General features: G+C 39.7%; 1 protein-coding gene across 1 annotated transcript in view; it reads right to left on the bottom strand.

Moving 5' to 3' along the window:
• Positions 1-9,818, bottom strand: part of LOC102440682 (mitochondrial 10-formyltetrahydrofolate dehydrogenase) — a gene marked incomplete at its 3' end in the record, with an annotated part of 14,809 nt that extends 4,991 nt beyond the window's left edge. The window contains exons 1-6 of the mRNA XM_014449628.1: positions 9,684-9,818; positions 8,422-8,547; positions 7,519-7,610; positions 4,268-4,415; positions 1,246-1,365; positions 529-656 (exon numbers count right to left, since the gene is read on the bottom strand). Coding sequence (XP_014305114.1) covers positions 529-656; positions 1,246-1,365; positions 4,268-4,415; positions 7,519-7,610; positions 8,422-8,547; positions 9,684-9,818 — 749 coding nt within the window. The remainder of the gene's footprint in view (positions 1-528; positions 657-1,245; positions 1,366-4,267; positions 4,416-7,518; positions 7,611-8,421; positions 8,548-9,683) is intronic.
• Between the last annotated feature and the right edge of the window lie 998 nt (positions 9,819-10,816).

Here is a 10,816-nt window from a genome sequence, read left to right as displayed (position 1 = left end):
GGGTTTGGCCAATGAGAGTCCAATGGGCGGCACTCCCAGAAGACTGGTGAACTAGAGGCAAAAGTGGTCAGGAATTGGAATCCCCCGGCTGCCTCACAGATGGGCTGTGGTTCAGCAGCTGCTGTGTACCCCAACCAAAACCACCATAGTGTGGTCTTCTATAGCTTTAGACCTTGCCAGAATCTAGTACCAGCCCCTTCCTCTGTCCTTGGAGTAGTGGTAGCTGCCTCCTGTTGCTACCCTTGCCTGGGTACTTCATTATCCCTTGACCTTGCCTACGCCTTGGGAAATAGCCTTTTATTAAACTTCTTTTCCTACTGGGACCTTGAATGGTACAAAAAATAATACAAAAGTCAGGAACTCACATATATGAAATTTTGTATGACATAAATAACAGAAGACATGTTATATAAATAGGTGTATTTTAGGATGCTTTGAAGAAATATTTTAAATCTTGGCAATGTTAGTCAATATCAAAGTTCGCAGACTTGGCTTCCTTGCCCTCTTACTGGGTTTAAAAAAACATACCTGTACATCAATCTTCCTCTTTCTCTTGCATTCATTCTTCCCCATTCACCATTTTCAAAGGCATCTTTGGCTGCTGCTACTGCTTTATCAACATCCACCAAAGAAGCATAGGATACTTTGCATATTGTCTATTTCAAGATGAGTAAAAATAGGCTAAAGGTTATTTTATAGTGAGATATATGAATATGCTTCTTCGAATTAATATTATATTATAAAATCCAGGGAATGTTATGATGGAAACCCAATACACCCAGTAATAGAGTAACAAAAAAAGGAGACCCCCAAAACAATTTTAACATGAAAATTGTGAGCCTGAAATTTGGTATTTCTCACGTCACACTACATTATGGAAAGACTCGTTTAGGACAACTATAACTATTTCTTCTAGTGCCTTAGGGAAGGTGAGTTTCTTGCCACGGAGCTTGCAAAGTTTGAAAAATTTCCCCACAACTTTATTGTGTAGGTGTGCCTCTGATGTGTATATGTATCTGTCTAAATTCATCATAAATATTCATTCTATAAAATAGGCTACAGTAGTTAACAGCAGCCAGGACCGGAACTGAATAGTTGAAAAGAATGCAGGAAGTACATTTATATGAAGTGCTCAGAGGCAGAGTGATAGAATAAAGTAACTTCTTGAGACTGTCTGTCCGACAACTGTGTATAAACTAAAAATCCACGACCAGTGGTCACTGTGCCCACTGAGCGATTACTCACAGAGCCGTCTGTTGGGTTGATAGTGTCGTAAGTCTTTCCATCTTCAGCATCTGTGAACTGTCCATTTATGAAACACTGATATGGCATATTTACTGTCATTTCATTGACCTCCTTGGAAACCTAAGAGAGAGTTATAGTAATAGATTCAATGGATTTCTGTGCTTACCCATTTGATACTGACTAGCAATAAAGAAGCTATTCCCTAGTGCAGAGGGAGAAGTTAAGTCAGTGGGATTCTAGTTCCTACTTTCCGAAGAGACAAATATATGTAAGATCTGGGCCTCGTGATGTTCAGGCTGGCGACTGACGCAGGAGGTTGGCATCTGTGATGATGGAAGTGCTTGAGGCTGGGCTTTATAAGATCTGATTTTTTTCCTTATACAGATGAAGAAACATTAACACAAAAGACCTCCAGATAATGGAAACACTACCATCTAGTGGCAACACCTATGGAGTGCAGCCATTGCTTTTATTTAAGCCTTGAAATTGCCTTTATCAATAGGTTTCCTTTCACACTGGTGCCATTTTGAGTTTTCTTTCCTGATGTTCCTCCTCATTTCCACTTTCTCTCTCTTACATGTGTTGCCTAGATTGCACTCTCCACAATTAGCTAATAAGTGCTGAAAGAAATGACTGTCAACCAAAAATTCAATTTACAGCAAAAAATACCCTCCAAGAACAAATGAGAAATTAAGTCATTCCCAAATGAACAAAAACCGAGAGAATTCATTGCTATCACATTACCCTTAAAAGTACTAATAGTTGTTCTTTGGGCTGAAATGATAGCACACAAGACAGTAACCTAAATCTACATGAAGAAATAAAGAACACTGATAAAGGTAAATACAGAAGCCAGAATAAATGTAAAAAATGACTGCATGAAGCAGCAATTATAAAACGATGTTGGTGACTTTATAATGTAAAAAGTTGTAATTTGCATGACAATAGTAGCAAAAATGAAGATTAGGGAGCAGCGTATGTTGCAGCAAAGTTTTTCTATACTGTTGGTATTAAGTTGGAATTAATCTGAATAGGAAAGTTTTAAGCAAAAATGTCCATTGTAATCCTCAAGGCAACTACTAAGAAAATAATAAAAAATATATAGTAAAAGTAACAGTAAGGGATTAAATGGGCACACTAGACAGTATCCTTTTAATGCAAAAGGAAGCAGTAAAGACAGAATAGAGGAAAAAAAGGCATAAGACAAGACATATAGAAGCACAAGTGACAAAAGAACAAATAGATAAATTAGGCTTAATCAAATTTTAAAACTTTTGTGTGTCAAAGGACACTATCAAAAGAGTAAAAAGAAAGCCCACAGAATGAGAGAAATATTTACAAATCATATATCTGATTAGGGTGAAAATATATAAGGTCTCTTAAACCTCAAAAATTAAAAAGACAAACTCCCTATTGAAAAATAGGCAAAAGATCTGAATAGATATTTCTTCAAAGAAGATATACAAATAGCCAATAAGCACACGAAAAGATGCTTCATCACTAGTCATTAGGGAAATGGAAATTAAAACCACAATGAAATACCAGATTACACCCATTAGGACAGCTAAAATAGAAAATAGCAAATAGCAAATGTTGGTGAGGACATGGAGAATTAAATTTTCCTATATTGCTAGTGAGATTGTAAATGGTGTAGCTATTGTGGAAAAGAGTTTGGTAGTTCCTCAAAAAGTGAAACATATGACTCATCAATTTACTCCTAAATATATACCCAAGAGAACTGAGAATATATGTGCACACAAAAACTTATACATTCATTTTCATAGAAGTATTATTTGTAATAGTAAAAAAGTAGAAACAACCCATATGTACATGAAATGAGGAATGGATAAACAAAATGTAGTGTATCAACACAATGGAATATTATTTGGCCAGAAAAAGGAATGAAATAATAGCACAATCTACAACATGGTTGAATCTTGAACAAATTATGCTAAGTAAAAGAAGCCAGATGCAAAAGGCCACATATTGTATAATTCCATTTATATGAAATATCTAAAATAGGCAAACATGGAGACAGAAAGTAAATTAGTGGTTTCCAGGAGCCAGTGGCCAGAGGAGGAGGGTCGAGAATGACTGCCAATGAATACAGGATTTTGTTTGGGAGTGATAAAAATGTTCCATAATCACATAGTGGTGATGGTTACATAACTCTGAATATACTAAAAACCACTGAATTTTACACTATGAAAGGGTGCATTTTTATGGAATCTGAATTGTATCATTTTTAAAAAGATTTTAAAAAATTGATTTCAGAGAGAGGAAGGGAGAGCGAGATAGAAACATCAATGATGAGAGTGAGTAATCCATCGGCTGCCTCCTGCACACACTCTACTGGGGATTGAGCCTGCAATCTGGCTATGTGCCCCAACTGGGAATCGAACCATGACCTCCTGGTTCAATGGTTGATGCTCGGCCACTGAGTAACACCGGCTGGACTGAATTATATCTTAATACAACTGTTAGGTCGGGACGGCCCCGGTGAGGTTGAAACGGCCCCGGTGAGGTTGAAATGGCCCGGTGAGGTTGAAATAGCCCCAGTGAGGCCGAGACGGCCCTGTTGAGCCGAGACGGCCCCAGTGAGGTTGGGACTGCTCTAGTGAGGTTGGGATAGATAATGGGGACCAGTATAGACTGATGAACAGGGGTAGATGCAGAGGCAGAGCAACATTGAACAGACTGTCAAACTACAGTGGGAAGCCTGGGGAGGGTTTGGGGGGCGATTAAGAGATCAACCGAAGGACTTATATGCATGCATATAAGAATAACCAATGGACACAAGACACTGGTGGGTAGGGGCGGGGGGAATGTCAAGGGGGGGGGGGGAAAGGAGACATATGTAATACTCTTTGTAATACTTCAAGAAATAAAAATGATAAAATAAATAAACAAATAATAAATAAAAAAATACAACTGTTATTTTAAAAACAAGTGGATGAAAGATATAGCATTTTTAATAGTATAGGAATCTTAATGATTTAGATTTTAAACACCATAGACTTACATAATCCACTACTAGCTCTTCTTCCTGATCTTCTCCTCTGAGTTTCCTCACGACTTTTTGGATGAAGTCTTCAAACTTGGTGGCCATATAGACATCTTCATTCTGTAACTGAAGCCCACCACATTTCTGTCTGATCTCTTCAACCAGCCTTAAAGTAAGAACCAGCTCGTGTTACTCACATTTATTAAAGGATTTAGGGGAGCTGTGTTATTATAGTTGTCGTTTCAAAGTAAAACATGTCACATGCCTATATATATCCTATGAAGTCTTCTATGATAGCAATCAGAGAAATTGATAACACCAGAAGAAAAAAAATTAAAAAGCTGTGTGGAAGGAAAATGGCAGTTCTTTATATGCTTAAAGAGAAAAGAAAGCAAGGCAAAAATATTTTAATTACATGCAATACAAGCAAGATAATAAGGGGCTCATAAAATCAGTTCCTTTTTCTTTCAAATGTAGTCAAGGAGTAATAAAATAAAGGAAATTTCCTAGCTGTAAAGATTATGAGAAACACAAGTCATATTTTTTTTGGGGGGGGAGGGGGCATTGCACTGTTTATTTCTATTAGTTACACTGTGCTTTTAACACATGACAGTCCCTGTAGAGTGGGTGCAGTCCATGGTGAAGTACAGGGGCAGGGAAAACTTCAGAGAAAAGCACAGCAAAATACTAGTGTTCTAGAAGAACTGCCATAATAAATTAGAGATTAGGATGAGATAGTAAGTAGTCAATATACCCAGCTCTCTCCCAATATTGTCTCTTGATGTTCTCACCATCTTTTAATGTACATAAACATGTACACGTGGTTATGCTAGGGTGAGGTGAGAGGAGGATACAGGTGTGACAACTCATCCAAGAGGTTTTTGAGCCTGAGTCTGAGATACAACTGTTCAATTGGCTTTGCGGAGAAGAAATCTAAGAGGATGAGGTCAGAGGAATGGGATGGAAAACATACACACGGTGCAACTTCTTCACTAAGTTAGGCAACCTGCTCTCTGGAAAAGGACTATTAAGCCAAGAATTTCTTCAAGACCGAGGCTGGCCAGAGATACCTTTTAGTCCACAGGGAGTTATCCTGTTATTCTTTCAGAGTTTGAGAAGGCTTCTCAGGAGCTAGGCACACATAACCTTATTCCCTGTCTGTTCTCCCCAATTTTCTCAGGGGAATATTTCTGAATATTAGAGACATGGAAAAAAATGACATTCTCCTTTTCTCTCTCCTCATGTAGGGATTTCACAATTTAACTATAGGGGCCCTGTAGAATTCTTTCTCTCTCAGTGATCAGCAAGAGGCAAATGTGAGTGCTTTAACCTCAACAAGTGGTCTCAGTTGAATCTACCAGAAAAAAGAAAGGTGATTGAAACCCTCTGCTTTAGGCCCTAAAAAAAAGAGAGTAGAAGAGTGCAGATTGGTTTGCCTCAGTGGATAGAGCATCGGCCTGGGGATTGAAGGGCCTGAGGTTCGACCCCCGCTGAGGAGAGAGAGAGAGAGAGAGAGAGAGAGACACACACACACACACACACACACACACACACACACACACACGCTGCCTCTTTTCCTTTCCTCCCTCCTCCCCAGTGGCGAGGGAGCAGGAGGGGAGCAGGAGGAGCGCCTCTCCACAAGTCATATTGTAGAATATTTTCTCTAGATTGCATGTGAGAATAAAACAAACATTTGTTTGTATCACATGATTAATGTAGGTACTAATTAGAACCATAGTTCAATAGAATATCTGAAATCTTTTCCAATCCTTTGATTTTTCACTGCTGATTTTTCAAAATACAGCTGTTACTTAACATTTCTTGAATAGCAATGGTGAACTAGATGCACCATAGAAAGCCTACCACAGCTGTTGTTCAGTCATTTATCCTCTAAAAGAGATGAGATGCCTTGGTAATTCAAGATAATAATATCAGATGATTATGGTAAGCCAGACACTCAAACAGGAAATGGGTAATTCCTGCAAGAGTACTTTGCTGGCAAAAAAAAAAAAAGTACTAAAAGTACAGGATTGAAATCTTTAGTTGAGCAAGTTAGAAATTTCTGGGAAGTCATGAGTCACAGCTGAGAAATTTGTAATTTGAGGAACCCAAACTCTTGACTTTTGATAAAAAGTCATTTCCTCTTGAGATGATCATTTTTGGTTATTGAACTACAAAATCTTCATGAATGAAAGGATCTTGTCTTGTTGATGACTGTATCCCTAGTGCAAAAAACAAACAAACAAAAAACTGTTCCTGATATATAGTAAGTGTTCAATAGATGTTGTTAAATAAATGAATGAATAAATGAGCAAACAGAATATTTGTCAAGAACACATTCGCTGTGTTGACATGAAAGGTTGTGTCAAGAGGAGTGACATTGTTTACCTTATTTAGTTAGTGACTATTGTGTCAAAGAAAAAACACCTCTGAACCTGGCCGGCATGGCTTAGTGGTTGAGCGTCAACCTATGAACCAGGAGGTCACAGTTCAATTCCCAGTCAGGGCATATGCCCAAGTTGTGGGCTTGATCCCCAGAGTGGGGTTTGCAGGAGGCAGCTGATCAATGATTCTCTCTCATCATTGATATTTCTATCTCCCTCTCCCTCTCCCTTCCTCTCTGAAATCAATAAAAATAAAAATAAAAAAAACCAACACCTCTGCAACTCTCCACTATTAGGATTTTGGTACACTTTTCATTCCAAAGAGTGGGTTTCTAGGACTCTAGCCTTTTCAACTTGCTGTAATCCTCTGTAGAGAAATTCTGACTATACGTTGATGATCCTTATTCTCACAAGTAGCCTGGTAATCCTCATTCTAGATAGATCTTACTGGGCAATTTGGGAGGATAGGAAAAAACTATTTTGGTGGGAAGTGTAATCAAGGTCAGGTATCCTTCTGGATCAAACTATGTAGGAAATTCCCGATTAACATTTTCACCTGGAACATCCCAATTCCAATGTCAAATTAGAGGAAAATCAACTAAGAAATATAAAGACACATTTTTAAAGAAAACAAACAATTAGAAGGGTCGCTTTTCTGGGTATATAGGAGATATGAAAATTACTTCTGGTTAACAATAAAGAGAAGGAAACAAATATATATATATTTGACTATGGAAACAAACCAAACAAAAAAGATGAAGAGAAACGTAGCAGACAGGTAGGATAAAGTAATAACATCCAGAACAAGGGATTTAGATTTTATTTTCCAAGTCGCACTCAGAATCCCTAGTGGACAGGTGTGAATGAGTAAGGTGGTGGTTTTACCTGACAACATCCATTGAGCTTGCTCCAGATTTAAAGAAGTCTGTTGAGTCTTCAATAACAGGAATGTTGCTTAAAATTCCAGCCCAGATGACCTAGACAACAAGAATAACTTTTCTGAGGGCTGTACCAGGTAGAACACTAGCCAGAGACTGGCTGGCTCCTCAGCAAACCGATTTCTTCTTCATCTTGGATACAAGATGAAGGATGCCTTCCTCAGCATCTCTTCAAGTTAGATGCAGCTGTAAGACTGCCATCCAGCCAATGAATCTGAGTAGAAGTGATCTGCATTCCAGTCTTGGCCCTTGAAAAACTTCCCTCACACAATTCTCTCTGCTCTTTTGCCCTTCTTGGCTGTCTGGAATGGAGGTGACCCCCAGGATGACCTTGGAGAGAGCAGAACCTCTGAGTCCCAGAATAAGTCAATCCCTAATCCTCAGGTTCCAGCTTTCCCCCTACTTCCGATGCCAACCTGAAACTTGCTTTGGATTATTTCTGTGAGTGAAAAATAAATCCGCATATAAATTTGGAGGTTGATTTCTTATTGTAGCTAATACAAAAGAAGAGGAGCCCTAACCGGTTTGGCTCAGTGGATAGAGCGTTGGCCTGTGGACTCAAGGGTCCCAGGTTTGATTCCGGTCAAGGGCATGTACCTTGGTTGCGGGCACATACCCAGTAGGGAGTGTGCAGGAGGCAGCTGATCGATGTTTCTCTCTCATCGATGTTTCTAACTCTCTATCCCTCTCCCTTCCTCTCTGTAAAAAATCAATAAAATATATTAAAAACAAAAACAAAAGAAGAGGAAATAAACTTCCATCTCCACTACTTTGAGTCCCGATGGGACCAGGTACAAAAGTGCTCCACTTTTCCCAGGTAGGAGAAATAGTGAGGACATCACATGCTCACCTTGATGGTCTCCGCCACCTTCATCTCTTCGGCTGTAAGTTCTACCACTGAGGTCTCACCCACTGAAAAGTACTGAGAGGCAGGAATCATTTTCCCATCTTCAAACTGTAGATTTCTCACCATCAGCTACAAAGTAGCAACAAAATAAGGAGGAGAATTGAGGGTCCAGGCAATTCAAAAGTGAGGTTGGTGGAAGAAGGAATCATATATTTAAGGAGCAGATTATTTGGCAAATGCAAACATATGGATGAAGAGGACTTGCCATTATGTGTAAAGGGACTGAAGTAGTATTTTAACAATGGCAGCCAACAGGAGACAGTTAAGTCTAGGAGTAGATACATCTCAAAATAGATAAGTTCCTGAAACATTGACATTTGATGTGGGAATTTGAACTAAAATCTACGATAACTACCACCACTGCCATCATGTGAACACTTCACATGCACATGTGTGTACGTGTATGCTTTTATGCATATGCTGAAGTATCTTATTTAATCTCATAAGTCCTGATGGAGGCAGGTGCCATTATTAGCTCTATTTTATTGATACGGAAATGAGGTTACTGAGAGTAAGTAATTTGCCCAATGCCACACAGCCAGTAAGTAACAGAGCTGTGGTTACAACCCCAGAACTAGCTGGACCCTAAAGCCTGCAATATTAATAGTTGATCTATCCTGCAAGCTAGCGGAGAATATCTGTCATGTGGCAAAATCCCTTTTGCTTTCTTCATGGGGAAGCTTCCCAAGAGCCCACTGAAGCCAGAGCCCACACTCCCAAGCACAGGGATGTGGGTGGGCACCTGCCTGGTGAGGCCGAGGCAATGAGCATCTAAAAAAGGACCACATCCATCTCATTTGATCCTCCCAGACTCTGGCAGTGGGAAGGCAGACAGTTGGGATTACTCTCTCTGTTTCATAAATGGGGAAACAGACCCAGAGGGGAGAAGCATCCTTCCCATGACCAGTAGATGGCAGAGCAGGGGTTTATATCCCATTTTCTGACTAAATTTCATGCTCTTTCTACTGCATTGTAAAGCTGGCTGTTCAGGTCCTCGGGGCCATCCTGGGAGCCTTGTTCTCATCCAGGCACATCGAGGTGGCTCATCCCCAGAGAAAAATGGGCACAGGTATCTTGAGCCTCCCACATCTCACTGCAAAGCCAGATGACCTTGTGAAAGATATTCCCTTAATAGCTTGGGGTATAGAAGGAAACAAAAAGAAGTGGGAGGGAGTGTTTTACAGGTGACCGTATTGAACACTCACTGCTTTTCCATCGTTACCAAAAAGAACAAGTCCACTTTTGGTAACAAGGCCAGGCTTCTTGGCACCTTTAATTTCCAGGGGTTCTCCAGGAGGCACGGAGCTATTCAGTAGTGAAGAGCCATAGAACGTGACCATCTAATAAAGAGATCAAACCCAGAGTGTCAAGTGTGGAAGTTGCACCTCTGAACGGGTGTGTGCAAACAATACTCTCTGCAAAAATGCTGGAATTGTCACTCATGATAAAATCAGACATCCCCATGTGAGAGACTGTAACAAGCATCTGTAGAGATGACACAAAGCAAGAGATAGTCTGCAACTATAGGATTGAAGAGTTTAAAAAATGTCCCACACCCAGACAACATGAGTATACATTTGTCATTTGTTCACATCGATACAAAGGTGAATGGGATGAGAAGTTCTCACGGACTTTGCAGGCTGGAGGTAGGGTTTTTGAAGGGAATGGAGGTGTTGGGGGGGGGGCGGTGTGTATTCCAATGTATTGTGATGATTGATGGGAAGTACAGGGTGCTTTGTGGGTAGTTCATGGAAATAGGACTGGATCTAGACCAGTGGTTCTCAACCTTCCTAATGCCGCGACCCTTTAATACAGTTTCTCATGTTGTGGTGACCCCCAACCATAAAATTATTTTCGTTGCTACTTCATAACTGTCATTTTGCTACTGTTATGAATCGTCATGTAAATATCTGATATGCAGGATGTATTTTCATTGTTACAAATTGAACATAATTAAAGCATAGTGATTAATCACAAAAACAATATGTAATTATATACGTGTTTCCGATGGTCTTAGGCGGCCCCTGTGAAAGGGTCGTTCCACCCCCAAAGGGGTCGCGACCCACAGGTTGAGAACTGCTGATCTAGACCATAACCAAGAGACCTTGTTATTAACTGATTTGTTATTATAATTCTATTACTATCCTCTGTCATTTATTGAGGACAATAAAGTTAACATTTGCTGAGTACTTTTGGCAGGGACCAAGCACTTAAATGAATGAACATGTGTGAACTCATTTAATCTTCACATAACCCATAACTCATAAAGGAGGCACTATTATTCCATTTTACAATAAGAAAACCCAGGCACTCAAAGGTTAAGTAACCTGCCCCAGGT

This window comes from Myotis lucifugus, unplaced genomic scaffold (assembly GCF_000147115.1).
Source record: "Myotis lucifugus unplaced genomic scaffold, Myoluc2.0 scaffold_1298, whole genome shotgun sequence".
Lineage (NCBI taxonomy): Eukaryota > Metazoa > Chordata > Mammalia > Chiroptera > Vespertilionidae > Myotis > Myotis lucifugus.
This window is presented reverse-complemented; position numbering and strand designations above follow the sequence as displayed.